At 42.7% G+C, this 26,251-nt stretch overlaps 1 protein-coding gene and 1 pseudogene across 1 annotated transcript; both read left to right on the forward strand.

The window, feature by feature from the left end:
• The first annotated feature begins 439 nt into the window (after nucleotides 1–439).
• LOC100928837 (sodium-dependent phosphate transport protein 2B) lies at nucleotides 440–8,979 on the forward strand. Its single transcript, XM_031942258.1, is given in 10 exon segments — nucleotides 440–579; nucleotides 1,064–1,175; nucleotides 2,022–2,217; nucleotides 2,939–3,034; nucleotides 3,493–3,613; nucleotides 3,901–4,068; nucleotides 5,182–5,298; nucleotides 5,424–5,548; nucleotides 7,497–7,722; nucleotides 7,725–8,979. Coding segments are annotated over 10 exon segments (1,635 nt in total). The 5' UTR covers nucleotide 440; the 3' UTR covers nucleotides 8,060–8,979.
• A 6,236-nt stretch (nucleotides 8,980–15,215) lies between these two features.
• On the forward strand, nucleotides 15,216–25,274 carry LOC100931435 (annotated as a pseudogene).
• The last annotated feature ends 977 nt before the right edge of the window (nucleotides 25,275–26,251 follow it).

The following is a 26,251-nucleotide window of genomic DNA, read 5'->3' on the forward strand; positions in this document are numbered from 1 at the left end:
TATGTGGATATTAGATGTTGGCAACAGAAGTGGTTTCAAGTGGGTAAAGGGCGAATCAAATTTGCACCAGGAAAGCAAACAGAAAAATAGAGGCCATTTAATCAAATCGGCCTGCCTTGGACCTTCCTTATCCCACCTTTCCCTATTCTTCGCATTCAATATAAAAGCAACCTGTGCTTGAATTGTCTAAATGCAAAAAACCTCTCTTCTCTAATAAGCCACACCGGGAAAGGGAATACGCATTTATAGATCATTTGTGTCAAACACTGCTCTAAGCAAATTCAGCCCTCACTGCCCTCTGCCACATTGCCTTCCTCAGCAGCCAGTGACTCTTCTTCATTCCTCCTTCCCACACAGTGGCCTCTAACTTTGGTCTGTTGCCCTGCAGTCCCCAAATAACCATATATAATTTTAAGTTGTCCATTATCTTTACAGGAAAAATGGCTGGGAAGATTTTCCATGATGGTTCAATGTTGAACAACCCCGTGGCTGGCTTGATGATTGGCGTGCTGGTGACAGTCCTGGTCCAGAGTTCCAGCACATCTACGTCCATCGTTGTCAGCCTGGTATCCTCTTCATGTGAGTCAGCAGGTTCCCCTCTCCCCCAATGCCCCAGTGCCTGTGCCAACCTGGATCTTTTGAAAGAACTTTATTCCAAGTTTTAGAAGTGCGAAATTGTTCACTATGTGCCCTGGAGTCATCATCTCCCTGATTTTCCATCCTCTCAATCTTGTTGCTACAGCCACCATTAGAGCAATGCCCACACAGCCCAAGTGTCTAGTGGTCTAGCTTTCTTGCTATGGGGAAAGTTTCAGTTGCCCTGCCCCACTTAGTGTCGTGGGCACCTGGTTGCAGCTGTAGTGAGTTGTTCTTCACCACACAGATCTTCAGGCAAAGGTTGGATGACTGACTGGTTGGAAACCTCATAGAAAGGATTCCTCTTCTTAGTCATGGCTGGACTTCATAATTTCCTTACTTTTTATTGAGCTGATTCCTTAGTTTGTTGAAGCTTTTTCCCTGTGAATTTCTCTTAATTTTTTCATTTCCCTTTTTCCTTTGCCAGTGTTGACAGTAAAGGCAGCCATTCCCATTATCATGGGAGCCAATATTGGGACTTCAGTGACCAATACTATCGTGGCCCTCATGCAGGCCGGAGACAGAAATGAGTTCCGAAGGTAGGAGCTTTCTTACTTGTTTGCTAGTCATATTTTTTTCATCACTACAGTGTTTAATACAGTTGAGGATCTTTGCTCTAGATACTGATCTAGCTATTCTTTTAGAGAGTAGAATAACTATATTCAAAGCAGTTCAAATAACTCAGTTATTTAGACAGAGTTAGACAGAGTTTATCTTAAATTGATAAAATGATTTCATGTTGCTGCAATACTACAATGCTAGGATTAGGAAGAATAGTTAAAAATCTGGCCTCAGACACTGTTTGATGGAATACTATTATGCTATAAGAAAGGATGGGGGGGGCGGTAATTTCAGTGAAAAAAAAAACCTATGGCAAGGCCTTCCTGAATTAATCCAAAGTGAATTAAGAACTGGGAGATCATTAACATTACAGTAACAGCAGTACTGTAAGGATAATTAACCTTGAAAAACGTTGCTACTGTGATCAATACAATGATTCAAGACAATGTCCCCTTTGGACAGTTCCAGAGGACTATGATGAAAAATGCTGTCCATGGCCAGAAAATGAAGTGGTGAATCAGACCAAAGTTTCCACTCCCCGTCCCCCGTTTGGGGGAGTTACCACTGTGGGAATCCACTAGTGTTGAAGCTGTTTGGGCAACTCAACAAGTGGGATGGGAAAGTATTAAGTTACTTACTCAAGTGACTTACTCATGAACCTATCTATCACTAGGAGACCTGAAACAGATCTTCCTAACTTTCAAGCAAGTCTTTCTCATTATGTTCACACTATGCTTTCTCATTGTGCACATAGTAGGCTCTTGATGAGAGTGAGAAGACAATATCATCACATTAATTGCTTTGGATTTTTCTCCCTGATTTAGGGCTTTTGCTGGAGCGACTGTCCATGACTTCTTTAACTGGTTGTCAGTGCTGGTGTTGCTGCCCATGGAGGTGATCACAGGCTACCTCTACCATCTCACCGATGCCATCGTGAAAACCTTTAATATCAAGAGTGGGGAAAATGCCCCTGACCTCCTGAAAGTCATCACCAATCCCTTCACGAAACTCATTGTCCAGGTGGGCATCAAGACTCCCTCTTGATTTTAAATTGAGGCTGAAATGGTACCAATGGTGGACTGGATTCCCTTGGAAGCAGAGCTCTAAGGTTCTTCCCCCAATCTGAAGTGCTAGTCAGACATTCCTTTCCTTGCTGCGACTCCCCCATTTTATTTGAGGGAGTGTAAGGAGCTAAGGAGCTTGCTTGGCCCTCCACATTGGCAGGGGTGTTCTTCAGCACCCCCTTTCTTCCATTTGAGGCCCAATGACTGTTTTGTTGGATGACATGTTATCATTTACCCTTTTGATCAGTGTGATGTGCCTGTCTCCAGGAAAACCATTTTACTTCTCCCTATGCTTTACTATTCTCTCTTTCCCAAGGAATGCCTTGGGAAAATAAAAAGCATTTTATTAATCCCCTACCAGGGACCAGGCACTGGGAGATATGATGACCAAATGGGAGCGCCTTCAAGGCTTCAAGTAGCTGGTGGTATTGGGCCCCCTAGAAAAGAGCAAATAGGTCTATCTGGCCTGATGTTGGTCAAGCTAAGAGGAGGCAAAGTCCTGTACAAGTGGAAGTGAGGTCCTCGGGAACTGAGACCAATCTGTGTCTCCCTTTTACACACATCCTGGTTTTCTTTTCTGTACACTGGAGCCTCTAGGAGAATAATTTAACTTTTCAGTCACAAATCATAGCTGAGAAACAGGCTAACTCTTTTCCTCATGTCTGTTGCTTTTCCAGCTGGATAAAAAAGTCATAAATGAAATTGCTACAGGAAATGAGGCAGCCCAAAACAGGAGCTTGATAAAGACTTGGTGTAAAACATTAAAATATGTGGTAAGTATCAGAAAATTATTCAATGGAAATAGGTAGAGTGAGAATCCTAGGTTTCCCCTATGATATTGAGGGAGTACAAGTGCTATTGGTTTGGTTTTCTATAAATTTAGTGTCCTTTAGCAAACCTCTAGTCACTCTGCCTTAGTTCTACCTCAGACTTTATGGGGCAGAATGCTACTCTAAGACAGAGTTAAAGCAATTGATGCTCAGGTCCCCATACCAGGGTAACAGTGTTCAGTCTGAGGGCAGCTCAGCTGGCCTCCAGAAGTAACCCAGATTCTGGAGGTTTAATACATGGTCCGTGGACCAAGAGCAAAGGCTGAAGGTCTTTTCAAAGGATTAAGGAGAAGATGGGGGAGAGAATAGAGAGTGGGGATTCATTGGCCAGTGGGGCATGTCTTCAGTGTAGTAAAATCCAACAGTAACAAGCTTTTTTTCCCCTTTATTGTGTCATCTAGACGTTAAGCAACGTTACCGTTCCTTCACCAGAAAATTGTACCTCTCCCAGCTTCTGCTGGACAAATGGGAACACCACCTGGACCCTCATGAACATAACATATAAACAGAACATTGCAAAGTGTGAGTAGAAAATCCTCTGGCAGTTATCCCTCATACCCTCACATTTTAAGCCTTTTTAGGAATCAAAAATGGCTTTTTATAAATCTTTTTGGGACCCTTGCTCTAAAGTAAGGTCCCAGGGCTCAATATTTGTATTTAATTTAAATATCTCTTGAGTTCTTTTTTGGGACTGTATAAACCTTTGGATTATAACCACTTTCTGTAAGATCTGTGTAAAATGCTCTGTATCTGGGTTAAGTGATGAAGAGGAAGAGAAAGATGACAGGTGGTTGCTCTGGTTCCCACAGGCAAACATGCATTTGTGAATGTCAATCTCTCCGATCCGAGCATTGGACTCATTCTTCTGGCCCTGTCCTTGCTGGTCCTGTGCACCTGTTTGATCCTGATTGTCAAAGTCCTGAACTCTATGCTCAAGGGACAAATTGCTACAGTGATTAAGAAGACCATCAATACAGGTAGAACTTCCCTCCACTCCTGGGGGCTTTTCGCTGATCCTCCACTTTTCTGTGTCTAAGTTGGGAGATTCCATGATCTGATAAAACAAATTTCTAAATAAAAAAATCATCCATAAAGTCATTGTAAATACTAATGGGCTCTAGAAATGTCACTGTCCTCAGTAGTTGGCCAGGGAAGATAGTCCCAAGCTGTTTCATCTCCCTCCTGCCTAATACACAAAACACAGAAGAAAAATGTCCAAGGAAAAGGACACAAATGGGCAGAGCATGGCTGTGGTGGCCATCTCTGGCCACCAAAATAATCAGTTATTATAGGACAGTTATTGGTGAAGAAGGAATGGGCTGACTATAGATGATAGCACAGTGAGCCTAGAGTCAGGAATATGAATTCAAATCCTACAGGGAAGTCACTTTACTTCTGTTTACCTTACTTTCCTCAATTGGTAGGATGAGGATAGAACCTACCTCCCAGAAGATTTTTTTGGTAAGGATCAAATAAGAAATTTGTCAAATCTGTGGCCTTATAATACCTGGTCCATAGTAGAAGCTTTGGCATATGTGGAGATCCTTCCTTTTTTCTCTTAACCCAAAGAAAAATAACAGCTCCTAGCTGCAGAAAACAATTAGTCCTGATTGAACCCCTTCCCGAGCTAGGTTGTCTCGAATTAAGACACTGATGAAGGTTGAAGACTTCTTGCATCTCCCTTCCACTCCCCTCATTAAGAAACACAATTGAGGCACAGACCTGTGCTTTTTGGATGGATCTGGCAACCAGCTGTGGGGACTATGGAGGAAAGAGAAAAGCCATTTTTCTAGCGTGCTAGGCACTGAGCTCAGCACTTTTACGAACATCCGATTTCTTTAAGAAGAGCATGAACATAGTTCTTCGGATGCTGGCTGGGAACTCCCAAGGCATCCATCCTCCTCTTCCCCGGGGACCTCCTGCTGACGGCTTTTTAGTTACCCTTTGAATTGGGTCTGCTAGAAGGTTTAGAAGGAGTTTTTAGTAAAAGGACTTTTTCAGGATTTGCCCTTTAGAGGGATCTATTGCATCAGATATGAAATGCTGGCCAGGACAAGTGGACAAACAGGGCCTTTTCTTCTTTCCCCCAGATTTTCCTTTTCCTTTTGCCTGGCTGACGGGCTACCTCGCCATTCTTGTTGGAGCTGGGATTACATTTCTCGTGCAGAGCAGCTCTGTGTTCACGTCTGCCATCACTCCTCTGGTTGGTGAGTCCTCCCTTCCTCCTGCATTTCCCCTTTCACATGTCCCATGTCTCCATTTGTACAGTTGGTGTTGCTATGCTGAGTCATTCCCAGCCAGGACTGAACCTGTGTCTTTTACCCCCTCTTAGGCATCGGAGTGATCGGCCTGGAGAGAGCGTACCCCCTGACTCTGGGCTCCAACATCGGCACCACCACCACGGCCATCCTGGCTGCGCTGGCCAGTCCTGGAAGCACTTTACAGAATTCCCTCCAGGTCAGTATGACTAGTTGGGACCTTCTGCTCTTTCCTCAGCTTACTACTCCAGCCTTCTGATAAGCACCTCCTAGTCCCCTGTCCCCCACATAGAACGGCATAGATAACTTCCCCCCCCCTTTGCCCATCTATGAGTCAGAAAAGGTGGAAATAATGCCTGACTTGGTTTGAAGATGTGGATTTGAATCTTGGATCTATGCCAGTCACCTAGCAAGTAGCTAAGATTCAAGATTCTGTTACTAGATTCTGTTACTTTCGCTTTCATTGGGGCAGAGAAGCTTTGAGGGATTCTGAGGATCCGTTTGGGCAGAAAGCTGGAGGGAAATCATTCTGAGAGGAGGAAGTTGGAGAATAAAAGTCCGGGAATATGGCAAGTGAACGAGCATCTTTGAAGATTCCAGTGAACCTGGAGTGGTGATGATGGCAGGGATGTGATAATATGAATGATGAGGATGGGATTGTTAGAAGCAGCTGGAGGTGATGCTTAAAAGGCAGGTGAGGATTAGATTCTAGAGAGTCCTGAAAGCTGAATCAAGAATTTTGGTTTTATCCTTCCTGCATTAGGAATGCAACAGGTATCAGATTTAGAGGTAGGACTTCACTGGAGGTGTGATTTAGGGAAAGTTTGCATGCAGGATGCATTTGAGCCAAGGTCCAGCCAAGACGGGCTTTATTTTGCAGGTCATAAAAAATGAAAATCTGGTGATGTCATTAGGAATAGATAGGAGGGGATGAACACCAGAGATCCTGCAAAAGGACTCGGGGAGTGATCCCATGAAAACCAACAGGAGAGAGGGGTCAAGGTGGAGCTTTGCAGCCCCGACATGGCAGGATGGAGGAGCCTTTAGCATTCTCCAGGGTGAATACTGCCTCATTAAGTAACTTCCGTCTTGGAAAGGGAGGTCAGTGCACCTGCTAGTAGTGCAGGCAGGCGAGGTAATTTCTGGGTAGGAGAAAGGTGACAACAGAGTGGAGGGAGGGCAGCGGGAGTAGACTCAAAAGCATCATAAGATAATGGCATTCATTTTGTAAAAGAATGAATTTCAAAACTGATTTTGAAAACAATTACAATAAAAGTCTCATTGGTTCTGAAATGCAATATTTTTTTTTTATTAAATTCATTGCTTTTTAACTCGCTGGCAGTTAAATTTGATTTGGAGCAATGTGTTAATTATCTAAATTGTTTTTTAAATCACTCTTGGGGAACTCGCAAAAGTGGCTTAAATTGTCAGCTTTGTTTCATTTGTAATTTGGGACTCAAAAAAGTTTTCCTTGCATTTTGGTCCTTGGTCCTTTAAGGGTTAGAGGGATCTTTGAGATCATCTGGTTTTCTTTTGTAGCTAGGACAAGGGTTTTGCTGCAAGTCAAGGTACAAGTTCAGAAGAGCAGAATGTAAGCTGATTGTGGGCAGCAGCTTTCCCTTTGCATAGGAGGCACTTAAATCAATGCCTGTTGACTTAGATTGTAGCTAGATCTTCAGACTCCCATTTGGATGGTTTGTTCTTTCCACAAGACCACAATAGAACTCTTGCCTGTAGGATGCATGAAAGGTTCCAAAGCTCTCGACACCATGATCTCATTGGATGTTCACAGTAACCCAGGGAATGAAGGTTCTATTGCTGACTTCAGAGGAGCATAGTGAGGCTGAGAGAGGCTTCCACCCCAAGTCCTTCTGGCGTCTGTCTGATGCTCTCTGCGTCACAGCCCCCATAACAGCCAGTCATATTCTTGCAAAACTGAATAGACTGGCCCAGCTGACTGCTGCTCTCCATCTTGGCTCTTAAATGGATGAGCCCACAGTGACAATATTCGTGGATGATTTCTGTGGCGCCTCTGATCTTTCCCATCCCTTCTCCCCACCACTTGCCCCCTGATTTCCCTTCCCTCTCCCCGGTTGGCTCCCAAAGTGTCTATGAGATTTCATCGTGCTTACTCCGTTTGATTTCAGATTGCCCTGTGCCATTTCTTCTTCAACTTGTCTGGAGTTCTTCTGTGGTACCCAGTCCCGGTCACGCGCCTGCCGATCCGTTTTGCCAGGGGCCTGGGGAATACCACGGCCACCTACCGTTGGTTCGCCGTCTTCTACCTGATCATCTGCTTTTTCCTAGCCCCAGGGACAGTGCTTGGGCTTTCCCTGGCAGGTTGGACTGTGCTGGTGGGTGTAGGGGCCCCATCCTATTTCTGTTGCTGGTGATCCTGGTGATTTGTGTCCTCCAAGCCCGCTGCCCTCAAGTTCTCCCTGACACGCTGAAAACCTGGGACTTCTTGCCCTTGTGGATGCGCTCCCTTAAGCCCTGGGATGGGCTGGTGTCCCTCTTGACATGCAGCTGCTGCCGGTCCAACTGGTCCCAGAAGTTCAGCTGCTGCTGCTGGTCAGCCTGCAGCATGATCAGATGCTGCAAGAGATGCAGGAAACGTACAGAAATGGATAAAGATCAGGAAAAGGCAAATAAAATCCCCCTCCGAGGTCTTGAGGGACATCTATATAATTTTTCCTATACAGATGTATAGTCAACAAATTGTATAGTTTTTCATAAGCTGGATAGTAAATAATCTGTATATCTTGATAAATCTGTAGTCAATGTAACCAAGAACATCTGTATCTGTATTATATATTGTAAATTTTTCATGTTTACAGTAATTTTATTAAAAAAATTTCAGCAATCACTACCATTCATTCTTTTTGCTTAGTAGAATCTGCCACATAGGAAATGTCCTTAGACAACTCCTTTTTTCTTTTTTGTTTACATGTATAATACTTCCAAATATATTTCTGTATTTGTAACATTGCACAGTAAAAAATCAGACACAGAAAAACATTAAAAAAAAAAGGTAAAGCGATAAACAAAAATGTGGAAATACTATGCTTCAATCCACATTCCATGTCCATGGTTGTTTGTCTAGATATGGATGACATTTATTTAATTTTTTTAGGTGTTCTTGTAATTGAAATATTTTGAATAAATACGTTTTTCTAGAAAATTTTTTTCAACAATATGAGAAACATCTGTTGTAGGATAGAATAAAAATGTGTTCTGTTTTATTAATCATCTTTATTGATGAAATTGTATCATACATATTCTAAATATATATTTCAAGCTTCTGGATTGGAAAATAGCTCTCATTTTTGGTGTTCTCACCTCCCTGAGATGTCAGGGACTGCATGATTACCTATGTTCAAAAACAAAAAGGGGGAGATGTAGAGAGCCAGAACTTTGGAGTTCACTCAAAGGAACTCAATGTAATTGATAAGACAATGGATATCTAGTTTACATGTACTTAGTATAGTTCTTCAAGTTGACACCTTGTTGTAGGATTAAATCGTACTGAGCCTTAAATGTGTTTCTCAGAAGTTCCTGTCTTTTGCATCAGCTCTTTTCTCAGACCAAAAAAATTGGAAACTTAGTGGATGCCCATCTATATACAATATACTATATATCCCACTATACTTGGGGAATGGCTGAATAAATTATGGTATGACTCTGAAAGTGAAATTCATTGAAGTAATAGAAAACTTCTAGGATGATTGGATGTGAATGACTTTGCCATTCCCAGCCTACAAATGATTCACAACTACTCTGAAGGATTTATGTTGAAAAAGTATATCTGTACCCAGAAAAAGAAGTGATTGTGTCTGAATAGCGATTGAAGCATATTCTCTCTCTCTCTCTCTCTCACTCAAACTTTATTTTTGTTTGAGGGTTTTTTCCAAGATGGAGGAGAGATGTATATTTTCTTTCACAACATGACTTTTATAGAAATATTTCACATAATTTCTCATACTTTCTTAATGGGGGCCAGGAATGAGGATAAAGGAGATAATCTAGAATTCAAAGTTTTAAAAACAAATTGAAAAATTGTTTTAAATGTTAACTGGAAAAAATAAAAATATCAAGTAACTTTTAAAACTATATTAAATGTGTGTATGACAAAAATAAAATAAAGAACATCCTTCCCCCTCTAGAAAAGTATCTCTTTTTAAACATCTTTAAAAGGTGCTCTTTAAGCCTTTCATTGAATACTTGTGATAATGGGAAAATCATTATTTTATGAAGCAGGCCATTTTTTTTGTGCATACCTATAATTGTTATAAAATTCATTTTAAGGGGCTGCTAGGGTACACATTGGAGAGAGCACCAGCCCTGAAGTTAAGAAGACCTGAGTTCAAATCTAGCCTCAGACACTTAACTCCCTAGCTGTTTGAACCTGAGCAAGTCACTTCACCCTAATTGCCTCAACAAGAAAAAGAAAATTCATTTTTATACTAAACCAAAGGCTTTCTCCCTATAGCTTACATTTACTGATTCTATTGTTTTCTAGAGGAGTACATTAAAAGGCTACATTCTCCCCTTGATGCTAGTCTTTCCAATAGGTACGCAACAGCTGGGTTAACGAATAAGAAAGCTAGGCTTGAATTCAGGAATTCCTGAGTTCAATCCTTTCTTAGATACTTATTTAGCTATATGACCCTAGGCTGGTCACTTAACCTATTTCAGCCTCAGTTTCTTCATTTGTATAGTGGACATAAGAAGAGCATCCATTACTTGAGATTGTTGTGAGAATCAAATGAGATCCTACATGTCTGTAAAGTGCTTCAGAAATGTTATAGGGCTACATAAATTGAGGCTAATAATAATAATCTCTCTGGGTCTCATTTTTCCTAACTATAAATAGGAATAATTATAACCATGGTAGCTACCTCAATGGGTCATTATGAAGTCAAATCAGAGAATGCTTTGAGGGAAATTCATTTCCACATTTAGGAAACATACTTACTGCTTGGTGCAAAAGGAGAGAAATGCTTAGATAAGACAGACATCTCATAATCATGTGCAGACCTGGCAGAACTGACAACTTTACCCTATTTTCCAAAATTTATTATAAAAATGAAAGGCAAAGTGACATAAAAGCTGATGAGTTGTCCAGAAAGTCCTGAGTTCAAGTGTCGCTTTTGACTATCCTGACTGCATTTCTTGATGAATCAGCTAAATTTCTAAGATCCAAAGTTTCAGAGAAGTTGCTGACTCAGACTGATTCCTCAATGGGAGCTCCCATACTAAAGAAATCATGATCCCTACTTCTCTCAGAAGACACTCCTTTCAAGGAAAGTCATTTTCGAGTTATTTATAAGTGGCCCTTTTTCATCTCTGTCATTTGACATTTTACTGAACCTTCAATAAAAGCTGAGGTGGAGAGAGATGGGCCTGAACAACTCAAGCAAATAAAGACAATGAAGGCCTGCATGGAACTCTCTGCATGCATGAAAGGGGCTTTTCATAGGTGGCAGATATGGTCCCAATGTCACATAACTGATGGAGAGCCAATAGTGATATTAGAAATACTCTATTCCAAAATCTTGGTATTTACCTATTAGGAAACTGAGACTCAGGGATTAAGTGACTTCTAATTTGACAGCTAGGTGATGTAATGGATAAGGCATCATGCTTGGAATCCAAATCCCACCTAAGACAATTTTTTAGTTATGTAAATCTGGGCAAATCACTTAGTCTCAGTTTCCTTGTGTGTAAAATGAGGATCATAATAGCATCCACCTTCCAGGGTAAGAATCAAATGAGATAATGTTTGTAAAGTGCTTATCACAGTGTCTAGAACATAGTAAATGCTGCATACCTGTTAGCCATAACTTCTCCAAAGTCACAGAGAAAGTTAGCACCAAGTGCTCTAACTTAGATCCAGTGTTCATTCTACCATTCCATAGGGAGCCCCAAGTTCATATTTCCTGTTTTTTTGCCCATTTTTACTCTGTCAATAATATTGTTGTCTGTACAGTCATGTGTGGTGGTTTTCTGGAGGCAGCCTTAGTCTCAGTTGAAATAAATAATTACTCCAAAATCGCAGCCAGCTGGTAAAATGCAAACGTTTATTTCCCTTCCAAATTAGCCTGGTTAGTTGAGGCCTATCTCTCTGCCTGGCTCCAAGAGATCTTGCAGCTTTGTCTTTGGCTTCTGCCTCTGCTTTCTTCAGCCTCCAACCAGCACCAAGGTAGAAGATGCAATGAATCTCTCTTGCCTCGAAGATAGGGCTTGTAGGCTTTCTTCCAGAGTCTCTAGTAACTCTTCAAGTAACTAACTCAAGTAAGTACCTCCAGTCAGTCTCCAAGCTCCAAGAGCTCCCTCTATATATGTGATCTCCCAAAGGTTAACTCCGCCTTCTGGAGGGAGAGGGATTCTGGGTTATCTCCCAGAGTGCAAAACCCTAACCCTGAACTCTCCCAAACGTGTGAACTCCATTGAGTACTTAGATACTTATGAGCTTTCTAAAGGTGTGAGCACAAGCATTGTTCTATCAGTTCCACTTAGTACCTTGTTTCAAGTTCTGGCCCAAAATATCTCTTTCTAAGATCAAATCAATTACACTGAACCATGCCAAATCAGATAACTATTGTCTCTATCAACTCCAATGTCTTAACACTTTGTAGAGATTCCAACAGTCATGCCCAACACTTTATAACTCCATCTGGGGTTTTCTTGGTAAAGATCCTAGAGTGGTTTGCCATTTCCTCCTCCAGATCATTTTATAGATAAGGAACTGAGGAAATCAGGATCCTAAGCTATTATGTGTCTGAGATTAGATTTGAACTCAAGAAGATAAGTCTTCCTCATTCCAAGTCTACATTATATGCAGTGTACCACCTAGAGTTTCCTAATAATAGTATTTATACCTTGTTAGAGATTCATGTCTGGGGAAGATAGAGATGGAGGGAGGGGACAGAGAGAGGGAGAGAGAGGAAGAGAGAGAGAGAGAGAGAGAGAGAGAATTCAAGAACAGCTTCAAGTAAAAGATCATTTTTGAGCTGAGCTTTGAAAGAGTTTAGCAATTATGTACAAGAATAAAAAAACAGCACATCTATAGTCCTTAGTTTAACTTAGTTAACTCACAGTGCTGAAAGAATGATAATTGATTGATAAATGGGGGAAAATGGTTTCCCATCTAAAAAGGATGGTGTTTAAAGGAAAGGTTGTTGATTGATTCGTTGGTTGACACTTCACCTCACATATTCATGCTTCCTCCCCCTCAATTTCTCTCTGAAATTGTTGTTGAAATGTTAAGACAAGTACTAGATAATTACTAGAAGTCAAGTCTTCCAATAGAACAATAATAAGACTCAATCAAATTCTCTCCTCAATCTCAAAGTATGATCTACAATTTGCTGGATAGGTTCTCTTCACTAATTGAGCCAATGTCACCACTGTCCATTTGAATGTTGGAGTCTACATTTCCTGGTCTGGAGTAACAATCTGGAAAGACAGTGGATGCAGATCAGGCCCAATGAGGTCTCTGGTTTTTCACTGGGGATTCCCTCCAGGACTGGAAGATGATAGATTGGTTCTGCAACGTTTTGAGGAGAAGGGAAGCTTCTCCTAACCAAGACAGTTTGGTTCTTTAAGACTTGTGGCCTAAAGTAAAAAAAGGAATTGGCCTGTTAGTAGTAGATAGTGCCAGCAGTCCCAGCAGTCCCAGCAGCAGCTCTGAGCTGGGAAGCCGGTGGGTAGGGAATTAGTACATATAAAAGAAGTTCCATAGAAGCTAGGAAGATACTTCTGTTGCAACTCTTGATTCCCTCTCCAACTCTTTTCTCCCCCATAGTATTTTATTTTTTCCAATGACATGTAAAGATAAGTTTCCATATTCACTTTTATAAGATTTTGTGCTACACATTTTTCTCCCCCCAGCCCCCCCAAGATGACAAGCAATCTGATGTAGTTGGCTATCTAGGTCCAGCATTTCTTTTACTAATGTGTTTTTGTTTTGGTTGTTTGGAAGGCTATTTGGGGACTAGATCTGCGAACTCATCAATATAGGGAATTGAGGATGAAGGACTTGCCAATCAATGCTAGTTGACACCTCCTCAACTTGGATAGTTAGAGAGTGGTCTAGGCCACTAGGAATTCAGTGATGCCCCCTGAGTGAAAAAGATACTAAAGTGAAGGGAGAAGCAAGTAATCAGCCAAAAGTTTTCAAATGATTGATTGAAACCCACAAAAAGACCAATGGCTCCTCATTACAACTAAACCTTTTAATCCACTGCCCCCCCCCCATCTGCTTCTCTCTAGTTTGTATTTATTTCTTCAAAATGAATCAGAACCTGAGGAAAACGTTCACTTGGAAATGCGCTGATTGTTGGTCTGAGGTTCTAGGATGTGAGAACACCAGCCTGAGGAGTAAACAGTCTTGGCTTTTGTCCAGAGGGCCCTAATTAGCCAGTCCTCCCACCCATTCTTTTTCAAATCGAGCTGTAAAAAGTGGCCCTCCAAGTGGATTAAGCCAGAGCAGAAGAAGCAGCTCCTTTGGTGTTGTATTCCCTTCTTCCCAAGAAACGTTCCTGGGCCTCCATGGAGATTTGGAAGGCCCCGAAGCGCACCGAGGGCTCCACAGCTCTCAGTGCCCTGAATCGGGTTCACGGCTCCTCTGGTCGGGCTAAGAATTGGAAAGAGAAGGGACCCTGGTGTCCGAGAACGAGACCGTGAGAGCCCGTGGGGCACTTGCCTCAGCTGCCGGCCCCCGCTGCCCGCCCTTCCCTGCGCCGTCCAGCCCGCGAAGCCCGCTCCCTTCCCAGCGCACATCAGGACCGCTTTAAGCACCGTGGACAGAGATCTCGCCGCCCGCAGGTAAGCTTGGGCTGGGCGGCCTGGGTCGGATTTGGCGCCCTCCTTCCGCTGACCCCGGCCAGCCTCGGCCATACCTGCTGGCCTTTGGCAGCGAGAAAGGAAAGGAGCGATTGCTACGGGAGACCTGGGGGTGTAGGACAAAGCTTTTCTTTCTTTAACAGTCATCCCAAAGTTTCTTCTCCTTTTTTTCTTCTCTATTAAGCTCTATCTCTTGGAAAGATCCTGTAGGCCGAGGATGTAGGAGGTATCCTTCTCGCATTTCTGGGGAGCACAAAGGAAGGTTTAAAAGTTTTAGCCCAGTCGTTTTCTGTCATATCTGACCCTTTTTTCACTCCATTTGTGGGTCTTGTGGAAAAATACTGCAGGGTGAGGTACTATTTCTTTTTCTAGCTCAATTTACTGATGAGGAAACTGAGGCAAACAGGATTAAGTGACTTGCCTAGGGTCACAAAGCAAGTGTCTGGGCTACATTTGAATTCAGGAAATTGGCTTCCTGACTCCAGGCCTAGCATTCAATCCACTGTGTCACTTACCTACCTCCCTTTTTAATCACTTGATTTCTTTCTTCCCCCTGAGGCAATTGGGGTTTTTGCTAATCAATTTTCACTAATCAGTTTTCACTAATCACTAAATTTCAGCTTTTGATTCTTAGGCCTTGACATTGGGACTGCCTCTCCACAAGCCTGACTCCTGGCCCACATCCTTCCCCATAGTTACAGAAAAGTGATAGCTCTGTGACGCTCCATTTGTTTTTCCTCATCCAGGCAATTGGGACTGAGCCTTGGGTTACACAAATAGGAAGTGTTAAGTGTCAGAGGTCAGATTTGAACACCTGTGGTCTTGACTTCAGGGCTGGTGCTCCATCCACTGAGCCTCCTAGATGCCATTCTCACTAATTGTTTGTTATAATGAGTTCTAGAACTTTATTATATTTTTGTTTTGTTGATGCTATTGGTGTGTGACTAATTGTCCCGCGTTCCATGGTGATGTAAGATCCAGTTGATGCATATTTTCTTTTAAATTTCATTATTCAGACCATGGCAACTCCACCTCTATCTCAGTTGGAAAACTCCCCCTCTGCTCCTAAGAAGAGCACTGAAGATTCACTATATCTGGAAAAGATACAGGAAGATAGAGGAAGCCTCAGCAGTAAGTACTGTTCTCTCATGACATTGCCATCTTCCACTCCTCCCCTGGGGAAAATCAATCTTATTCCTGATGGTTTTACTTTCTTCGGCAGATAATGCCCATTCTCCTATAAGTAAGAAAGAACGTCTGTCATCTTATTGTGAAATTACATTGATGGAATGGCCAGAGACTGAAGACCTAGTGATAGAAGAGCCAGTGGTGGAGGAAGAGCTGCAGAATGTTCCTGACTTTAGGGACTCGGGGATCAAGTGGTCAGGTAACGCCAGCTCCCCTTTTGTTGTTATTCAGTTCTCTCTGGAGTTTTCCCCTCAGAAAGACTAGAATGCTTTGCCATTTTCTTCCGTAGTGACCCTGTTTATAGATAAGGAAATGAGGTAAGGAACAATTGACTTGCCCAGGGTCATACAACTAGTAAGCCTCTGAAATCTGATTTGAACTCGGGAAGATGAGGCAGGTATTGTTGGGCTATACAGAAGAGCTGGGGCAGGACTAACAGCAGCTAAGGGCTGAACCTCCCAGGGCTGGCTAGCGTCATTGGGAACATTTGGGGGCCAAAAGATTCTTTACGAAAGCAAAACCCCAGCTTGCCTTCTCCTGGTAAGAGAGATGGGACACGATTCCAGAAAATGCCAGATCCTCTGTGTGTGTGTGTGCACCTGCACAAGAGCAAGCTAGACATACATGCATATAATAACTAAAGCAATATTTGTCTAGCCCTTAGCACAGGGGCTGGCACATAGAAGATGTTTAATAAAGACTTATTCAATTGCTCTTTGTTTTTGCAGAGAGAGACACCACAGGGAAAATCATTGCTGTCTTCAGAGGATTCGGAAAAGGGATCCTCCTCCTGGGATTTCTCTACTTCTTTGTATGTTCCTTGGATGTTCTCGGCAGCGCTTTCCAGCTGGTTGGAGGTATGAGAAACAATATCAGAATGGATCAAAAGTTTCTGGATGGGTTTTGTGGCTTTCGAGTTGATTTTGGTTCAGCATATAGCCAACCAACTGGCCAACTCAACCCATGTAATCTCCCCTTTATTAAACTATTCCTAGTCAAGCTGTCTTTATCTTTTCATTCACTCCAGAGACATGCATGCTCCTCCATTCTTCCCTTCTTTCTTCTCTCTTCCCTACTTACACTCTAGTCTTTGGAACAAAGACACTTTAGGGATTAGGGATCAAAAATCTTTGCGAAAGAATTTGATGATAGTTGGGAACCTGAGGTCATCAGATTAAAGTTTTGTCTTGAGGGGGACTCTCTGTATCCCTCTATTGATGTTTGAAGCATAAGCTTTGGTTTCAGAGACTAGCATCTGTGTTAGATGCATATGTGGATGTTAGATGTTGTGTTGGAAACAGAAGTGGTTTCAAGTGGGTAAAGTAAGAAGTTAAATTTGCACCAGGAAACCAAAGAGAAAAAAGGAGGCCTTTTTTGTCCGAATCGGCCTGCCTTGGAGATTCCTTATCCCACTCTTCCCTATATTCTCTCCACAGATTCTCCCCATTCAATCTAAAAGCAAAAGATGCTTGTTTGTTTGAATGAAAAAACCCTGGTGTGTGTGTGTGTGTGTGTGTGTGTGTGTGTGTGTGTGTATAATCTTCAACCTGGCTTAGTATGTTCTCTAAATTGTTGACATTAATGGGTCGATGTGCAATTTGTGGTTTTTTCAATCCAACAATCTAAACAATTGACTTTGTTCTCTATTCCATGGGTAGGCAGTATTACTTCTATGTTCTGGGGTAGGAAGGGGAGCATATAAGGGAAATGCAAGACCCATTTCTAATCTCAGGAAGTTTACTGGGAGGATATAACATATCACCCCCAAAAAAGGACTTCAGATCTTATAATGCATATGGTTTAAATGAGCCATATCGGGAAAGGGAATAAGCATGTATAGATCATTTGTATGTCAGGCAAATTCAGCCCTCACTGCCCTCTGCCACATTGCCTTCCTCACCAGTCAATGACTCTTCTTCACTCCTCCTTCCAACACAGTGGCCTTTAACTTGGTGTGTTGCCCAGCAGTCCCACAATGACCATTTATAATTTTAAATTTTCCATTATCTTTGCAGGAAAAATGGCTGGGAAGATTTTCCATGATGGTTCAGTATTGAACAACCCCGTGGCTGGCTTGATGATTGGCGTGCTGGTGACAGTCCTGGTCCAGAGTTCCAGCACATCTACTTCCATCGTTGTCAGCCTGGTATCCTCTTCATGTGAGTCAGCAGGTTCCCCTCTCCCCCAATGTCCCAGTGCCTGTGCCAATCTGGATCTGTAGAAACAACTCCATTTCAAATTTTAGAATTGTGAAATTGTTCCCTATGTGCCCTGGAGTCATCATCTCCCTGATTTTCCATCCTTCCAATCTCGATATGGAGCTGTTGCTACAGCTACCATCAGAGGATGCCCACATATCCCAACATTGCTGCCAGTGGTCTAGCTTTTTGCTGTGGGGAAAGCTCCAGTTGCCCTGCCCCACTTAGTGTCGTGGGCACCTGGTTGCAGTTGTAGTGACTTGATTCTTCACCACACAGATCTTCAGACAAAGGTTGGATGACTGACTGGTTGGAAACCTTGTAGAAAGGATTCCTCTTCTTGGTCATGGTTGGACTTCATAGCTTTCCTAACTTTTTATTAAGCTGATTCCTTAGCTTGTTGAAGTTTTTTTCCTGTCAATTTCCCTAATTTTTCATTTCCCTTTTTCCTTTGACAGTGTTGACAGTAAAGGCAGCCATTCCCATTATCATGGGAGCCAATATTGGGACTTCAGTGACCAATACTATCGTGGCCCTCATGCAGGCCGGAGACAGAAATGAGTTCCGAAGGTAGGAGCTTTCTTACTTGTTTGCTAGTCATATTTTTTTCCATCACTACAGTAACTATATTTAATGAAGTTGAGGATCTTTGTTCTGCTCTAGATACTGATTTAGCTCTTCCAATGGTTCTTTTAGAGGGTAGATTAACTACGTACTCAGAGCAGTTCAAATAACTCAGCAGAGTTTTAAATAATCTTAAACTGATAATGATTTCATGTTGCTGCAATACTACAATGCTAGGATTAGGAAGAATAGTTAAAATCTGGCATCAGACACTGTTTGATGGAATACTATTATGCCATAAGAAAGGATGGGGGGGGTTAATTTCAGTGTGAAAAAAAATACCTATGGCAAGGTCTTTGTGGATTCATCTAAAGTGAAATAAGACCTGGGAGATCATTGTGTACAGTTCCAGCAATGCCATAAAGATAATTAACTGTGAAAGACTTTGCTACTGTGATCAGTACAATGATTCAAGACTATGTCCCCTTTGGACAGTTCCAGGGGACTCGCCATGAAAAATGCTGTCTATGGCCAGACAATGAACTGGTATTTTTTCCACTCCCCCTCTCCCATATGGTGGGGAAATTATCACTGTGGGAACCCACCAGTGTTGAAACTGTTTGGGCAACTCTACAAGTGGGATGGGGAAGTATTAAGTGACTTGCTCATGGTCCTATCACTAGGAGATCACTAGGAGACCTGAAATAGCTCTTCCTAACTTTCAAGCAAGTCTTTCTCATTATGTTCACACCATGCTTTCTCATTGTGCACATAGTAGGCTCTTAATGAGAGTGAGAAGACAATATCATCACATTAATTACTTTGGGTTTTCTTCCTGATTTAGGGCTTTTGCTGGAGCGACTGTCCATGACTTCTTTAACTGGTTGTCAGTGCTGGTGTTGCTGCCCATGGAGGTGATCACGGGCTACCTCTACCACCTCACCAATGCCATCGTGAAAACCTTTAATATCAAGAGTGGGGAAAATGCCCCTGACCTCCTGAAAGTCATCACCAATCCCTTCACGAAACTCATTGTCCAGGTGGGCATCAAGACTCCCTCTGATTTTAAATTGAGGCTGAAATGGTACCAGTGGCGGACTGGATTCTCTTGGAAGCAGAGCTCTAAGGTTCTTCCCCCAATCTGAAGTGCTAGTCAGACATTCCTTTCTTTGCTGGGACTCCCCCATTTTATTTGAGGGAGAGGAGCTAAGGCGCTTGCTTGGCCGTCCACATTGGCAGTTGTGTTCTTCAGCACCCCCTTTCTGCCATCTGCGGCCCAATGACTGTTTTGTTGGCCGATGTATTATCTTCACCCTTTCAGTCAGTATGATGTGCCTGTCTCCAGCAAAACCATTTTGCTTCTTCCTATGTTTTACAATTCTTCTGGCCAAAGTGGAGCTCTTTCCCAAGGAATGCTTCATGACCAAAAAGCATTTATTAATCCCCTGCTGTGGACCAGGCACCGGGGGGATATGATGACCAAATGGGAGCGCCTTCAAGGCTTCAAGGAGCTGTGGTATTGGGTCCCCCTAGAATAGGGCAAAAAGGTCTATCTGTCCTGATCCTGGTCAAGCTAAGATGAGGCAAAGTCACCTATACAAGTGGAAGTGAGGTCTTCGGGAACTGAGACCAATCTGTGTCTCCCTTTTACACACATCCTGGTTTTCTCTTCTGTACACTGGAGCCCCTAGGAGAGTAAGTAACTTTTCAATCACAAATTATAGCTGAGGAACAGGCTAACTCTTTTCCTCATGTCTGTTGCTTTTCCAGCTGGATAAAAAAGTCATAAATGAAATTGCTACAGGAAATGAGGCAGCCCAAAACAGGAGCTTGATAAAGACTTGGTGTAAAACATTAAAATATGTGGTAAGTATCAGAAAATTATTCAAAGGAAATAGGTGGAGGAGTGCGAATCCTTGATTTCCCCTATGATATTGAGGGAGTACAAGTGCTATTGGTTTTGTATAAATTTAGTGCCCTTTAGCAAAGCTCTAGTCACTCTGCCTTAGCTCTACCTCAGACTTTATGGGGCAGAATGCTACTCTAAGACAGAGCTAAAACAATTGATGCTCAGGTCCCCATTCCAGAGTAACAGTGCTCAGTCTGAGGACAGCTCAACTGGCCTCTAGAAGTAGCCTAATTTTGGAGGTTTAGTACATGGTCCATGGACCAAGCACAAAAGCTGAAGGTCTTTTCTGAGGATTATGGGGAAGGTGGAGTAGAGAAAAAGGGGAAAGTGGGGATTCATTGGCCAGTGGGGCATTTCTTCAGTGCAGTAAAATCCAATTTCCCAAAATACCATTTTCAGTAACAAGGGGTTTTTTTCTTTAATTTTTCTTCTAGACTTTAAGCAACGTTACCGTTCCCTCACCAGAAAATTGTACCTCTCCCAGCTTCTGCTGGACCAATGGGAACATGACCTGGACGTTCATGAACACAACATACAAACAGAACATTGCAAAGTGTGAGTAGGAAATATTCTGGCAGTTAACCTTCATACCCTCACATTTTAAGTCTTTTTAGGAGTCAAAAATGGCTTTTTATAAAATCTGTTTGGGGCCCTTGCTCTAAAGCAAGGTCCCAGGGCTGAATGTTATTTGTATTTAATTTAAATATTTCCCGAGGTCTTTTGGGGGGGACTCTGAATTACAACCACTTTCTGTAAGATCTGTATAAAATTCTCTGTATCTGGGTTAAATAATGAAGAGGAAGAGGAAGATGATGACAGGCGGCTGCTCTGGTTCCCACAGGCAAACATGCATTTGTGAATGTCAGTCTCTCCGATCTGAGCATTGGGCTCATTCTTCTGGCCCTGTCCTTGCTGGTCCTGTGCACCTGTTTGATCCTGATTGTCAGGGTCCTGAACTCTATGCTCAAGGGACAAATTGCTGCAGTGATTAAGAAGACCATCAATACAGGTAGAACTTCTATGTTTCTTGGGCCTTTTGCTGATTCTTCTCATACACAAACACAGAAGAAAAATATCCAAGGAAAAGGAAACAAGTTAGCAGGACATCGCTGTGGTGGCCATCTCTGGCCACCAAAAATAATCAGTTATTCTCATTAAAATCCTATCAAAGTAATTAATAAAATTATAGAACAGTTATTATTAGCCAAGAAGGTATGGGCTGACTATACAAGATAGCCCAGTGGTTAGAATGTTAGGAATATGAATTCAAATCCCACAGGGAAGTCGCTTTATTTCTGTTTACCTCAGTTTCCTCAACTGTTAGGATGAGGATAGAATCTCTCTCCCAGATGTTTTTTTGGTAAGGATCAAATAGAGATTTGTCATATGTAGAAACCCTTCCTCTCTCTCTTAACAGAAACAAAATATTAAGAGCCCCTAGCCTGCAGAAAACAATTAGTCCTGATTGAACCCTTTCCCAAGCTAGCTTGTCATGAATTAAGACACTGATGAAGATTGAAGACTTCTTCCAATCTCCCTTCTACTCCCCTCATTAAGAAACACAATTGACACACAGACCTGGGCATTTGGGGTGAATCTGGGTGCCACCTGTGGGAACTATGGAGGAAAGAGAAAAGCATTTTTCTAGCGTACTAGGCACTGGGCTCAGCACTTTTTACAAACATCTGATTTCTTCCAAGAAGAGCATGAACATAGTTCTTCAGATGCTGGCTGGGAACTCCCAAGGTATCCTCCTCTTCCCCAGGGACCTCCTGCTGACAGCTTTTTAGTTACCCTTTGAACTGTGTCTGCTAGAAGGTTTAGAAGATTTTAGCAAAAGGAAAGGAAAATGCAAAGCTTCAGGCAACTATTTCAGGACTGCCTTTTAGAAGGATCAGTTGCATCAGATATGAAATGCTGGCCAGGACAAGTGGACTAATGGGGTCTTTTCTTCTTTTCCCCAGATTTTCCTTTTCCTTTTGCCTGGCTGACGGGCTACCTCGCCATTCTTGTTGGAGCTGGGATTACGTTTCTCGTGCAGAGCAGCTCTGTGTTCACATCTGTTATCACTCCTCTGGTTGGTGAGTCCTCCCTTCCTCCCCCATTTCCCCTTTCACATGTCCCATGTCTCCATTTGTACAGTTGGTGTTGCTATGCCGAGTCATTCCCAACTAGGACTGAACCTGTGTCCTTTACCCCCCTCTTAGGCATCGGAGTGATCAGCCTGGAGAGAGTGTACCCCCTGACTCTGGGCTCCAACATCGGCACCACCACCACGGCCATCCTGGCTGCGCTGGCCAGCCCTGGAAGCACTTTGGAAGATTCCCTCCAGGTCAGTATGTCCAGTTGGGACCTTCTGCTCTTTCCTCAGCTTACCACTCCATCTTTCCAATAAGCACCCCAGTGTCTTTCTTGAAAGATGCTCTGTATCCCAAAGGGACGCTGGTTACTCCCGAGGTCTCAGCTGCCTCTGGAGCAGTAATCTGGGGGCTAGTGAACCGTCCCTAGTTCTTGTTCTCAGAAGCTGAATTTCCTAAGTGATGATCAGAGATCTTCAGCTTGTGTCTTAATAAACAATGAGGATGGTGAAGTTTCATCCCCCATCTCCTCCTGGTCCCCTGTGCCCCGGGGAGATGGTATGGATAGAATGGTATAGATAACTTCCCCCCTTTGCCCACCTATGAGTCTGAAAAAGTGGAAATAATATCTGACTTTGTTTGAAGATGTGGGCTTGAATCTCAGCTCTGTTACTAGCTAGGTGACTGGCATAGATCCAAGCTTTGTGTGCAGGGGAGGAAGAGGTGACCTTTGATTTCATGGGGGCAGAGAAGCTTTGAGGGTTTCTGAGGATGCATTTGGGCAGAAATCTGGAGGGAAGCATTCTGAGAGGAGGAAGTTGGGGAACAAGGTCCTGGGAACATGGCAAGTGAATGAGCATCTCTGAAGATTCCAGTGAACCTGGAGTAGTGATAATATGAATGATGAGGATGTTAGATGCTAGATGGTTAGAAGCAGCTGGAGGTGATGCTTAAAAGGCAGGTGAGGATAAGGTTCTAGAGCCCCCTAAAACCTGAACCTTCCTGTATCAGGAAGGCAACAGGTATCAGATTTAAAGTTAGGACTGCACTGGACGTTTGATTCGGGAAAAGTGTAGGATGCATTTGATGGAGGATGCAGAGATTTGAAGATGGAAGAGCTTTCAGAAATGATCCAGTCTAACCTCTTCTGATTTTGTAAATAAGGAAATTGAGTTAAAGTGACTTGCCCACCATCAACTAAATTGTATTTACCAGAGGAAAGGCAGCATTATTTTATAGGTCACAAAAAAATCGAAATCTGGTGATGTCATTAGGAATGGATAGGAGGGAATGAACACAAGAGATCCTGCAGAAGGACTCGGGGAGTGATCCCATGAAAACCAACGGGAGAGAGGGGTCAAGGTGGAACTTTGCAGCCCAGACATGGCAGGATGGAGAAGCCTTTAGCTTTCTCCGGGGTGAATAGTGCCTCACTGAGTAGCTGTCTCCCCTTCTCCTCTCTTGGCAAGGGAGACCAGCGGCACCTGCTGCTGTGCAGACAGGCCAGGGGATGTCTGGGTAGGAGAAAGGTAACAAAGAAGTGGGGGGAGGGTAGGGGGAAGAGTGGAGTCAAAGCATCATAAGACTTCGTTTTGTAAAAGAATGAATTCCAAAACTGATTTTGAAAATAATTAGAAGAAAAGTCTCATTGGTTCTGGAATGCAATATTTTTTTATTAAATTCATTGCTTTTTAACTCAGTGGTAGCTAATTTGTTTTAATTATCTAAATTGTTTTTGAAATCACTCTTTTGGAACTTAGCAAAAGTGGTTTAAATTGTCATCTTGGTTTGATTTGTAAGCTGGGCCTCAAGCTCTTCCTTGCATTTTGGTCCCTGCTGCATGGCCCTTTGCAAAAGGCCCATTTTCAGAGGTTTTAAAGGTTGGAAGGGTCTTTGAGGTCATCTGATTCTACTTTTGTAGATAGCACAAGGGTTTTGCTGAAGGTCAAGGTCATATATGTAAGACTTCCAAGAGCAGAATGTAAGCTGATTTGGGGCAGGAGCTTTTTCTTTACATGGTGCTTTGCATCCAAGAGGTACTTAATCAATGCCTGTTGACTTAGATTGTAGCTAGATCTTCAGACTTGTTCTTTCCACAAGACCACAATAGGACTCTTACCTGTAGGGTGCATGAAAGGTTCCAAAGCTCTTGACACCATGATCTCATTGGACATTCAGAGTAACCCAGGAAATGAAAGCTCCATTGGTGACTTCAGATGAGCAAAGTGAGATTGAAAGGGACTTACACCTCAAGTCTCCCTGGCTTCGGGTGTGATGCTCTCTGGGTCACAGCCCCCATAACATGCAGCCATTTTCTTGCAAAACTGAATAAGACTGGCCCAGCTGACTGCTGCTCTCCCTCCTGGCTCTTAAATGGATGAGCCCACAGTGACAATATTCATGGATGATTTCTGTGGCGCCTCTGATCTTTCCCATCCCTTCTCCCCACATCTGCCTCCTGACTTCCCGTCCCACTCCCCGATTGGCTCCCAGTGTATCTCCATGAGATTTCATCATGTTTACTCCGTTTGATTTCAGATTGCCCTGTGTCATTTCTTCTTCAACTTGTCTGGAGTTCTTCTGTGGTACCCAGTCCCGGTCACGCGCCTGCCGATCCGTTTTGCCAGGGGCCTGGGGAATATCACGGCCACCTACCGTTGGTTCGCCGTCTTCTACCTGATCATCTGCTTTTTCCTAGCCCCAGTGACAGTGCTTGGGCTTTCCCTGGCAGGTTGGACTGTGCTGGTGGGTGTAGGGGGCCCCATCCTATTTCTGTTGCTGGTGATCCTGGTGATTTGTGTCCTCCAAGCCCGCTGCCCTCAAGTTCTCCCTGACACGCTGAAAACCTGGGACTTCTTGCCCTTGTGGATGCGCTCCCTTAAGCCCTGGGATGGGCTGGTGTCCCTCCTGATATGCGGCTGCTGCCGGTCCAACTGGTCCCAGATGTTCAGCTGCTGCTGTTATTGCATCGTCTTCTGCTGGTCATGCATGCTGCAGGCTGACCAGATGCTGCAGGAGATGCAAGAAATGTCCAGAAATAGATGAAGATCAGGAAGAGGAAGATGAAGATTGACCCTCCAGGTCAATGAGCGACAACTATGGAATTCCAAGCCAGGCTTCCGGACACAGGAGGAAAGCTAAGAAGACCAGGAAGGATGGGGGAGCCCTTGCATTATTCTGGCAGCTTAGAAGCCTTGGCTTTGCCTCTTTATAAGGCAGACCACTCATTATATTCATTTTACCAAGTACATACCTTTCTTCCCTCTGATTTCCACCCATTCCCTCCCATCTAATTCCAGCTAACTGGTCTCTCCCAACAATTTCCCATTTCCAAAGAATATGTAGGAAAAGGGCACCTGGACTGAGGAAAACAAGCAGCCGGTTCCTCAAATCCCATGTCACCCCATTTGAAGTCATACAGCGCCTTATCCTATCTTTCACTGTATATAACTCTTCCTAAACAGATGCATAGTCAGTAAATTGTAGAGTTTTTCATTGGATAATAAATAACCTGTATGATTCTAGTTTTATATTGCTTACCTTTGGAAAGAAATATTTAATTATAAAATATCTTTATCTAAATCTATAGTCAACATAAGCAAGTGCATCTGTATTATATGTTGTAAACTTTTTCATGTTTATGGTAGTTTTATTAAAAAAAAATTTCACCATCACTGCCATTCATTCTTTTTGCTTAGTAGAATGTGCCACTTAGGGAAAGTCCTTAACCAACTCCTTTTTTCTTTCTTTTTTATTTACATGTATAAGACTTCCAAATATATTTCCAGATTTCTAACATTATACAATAAAACTCAGACACAGAAAAAAAAATTAAAAAAAAGGTAAAGAGATAAACAAAAATGTGGAAATACTATGCTTCTATTCACATTTAGTATCCATGGTTGTTTCTCTGGATATGGATGGCATTTACTTACTACTTTTTTTTAAAGGCCTTCTTCTTGTAATTGAAACATTTTGAATAAATAAGTTTTTCTAGAAATAATTTTTTAAGGATCCTTTTTCATAAAGATATGAAAAACCTGTGTTGTAGGATAGAGTAAAATGTGTGTGTGTGTGTTTTTAAAATCGATCATCTTTATTGATAAAATTACAAAGTC

Source organism: Sarcophilus harrisii, chromosome 6 (genome assembly GCF_902635505.1).
Source record: "Sarcophilus harrisii chromosome 6, mSarHar1.11, whole genome shotgun sequence".
In the NCBI taxonomy this organism is placed as follows: Eukaryota; Metazoa; Chordata; class Mammalia; order Dasyuromorphia; family Dasyuridae; genus Sarcophilus; species Sarcophilus harrisii.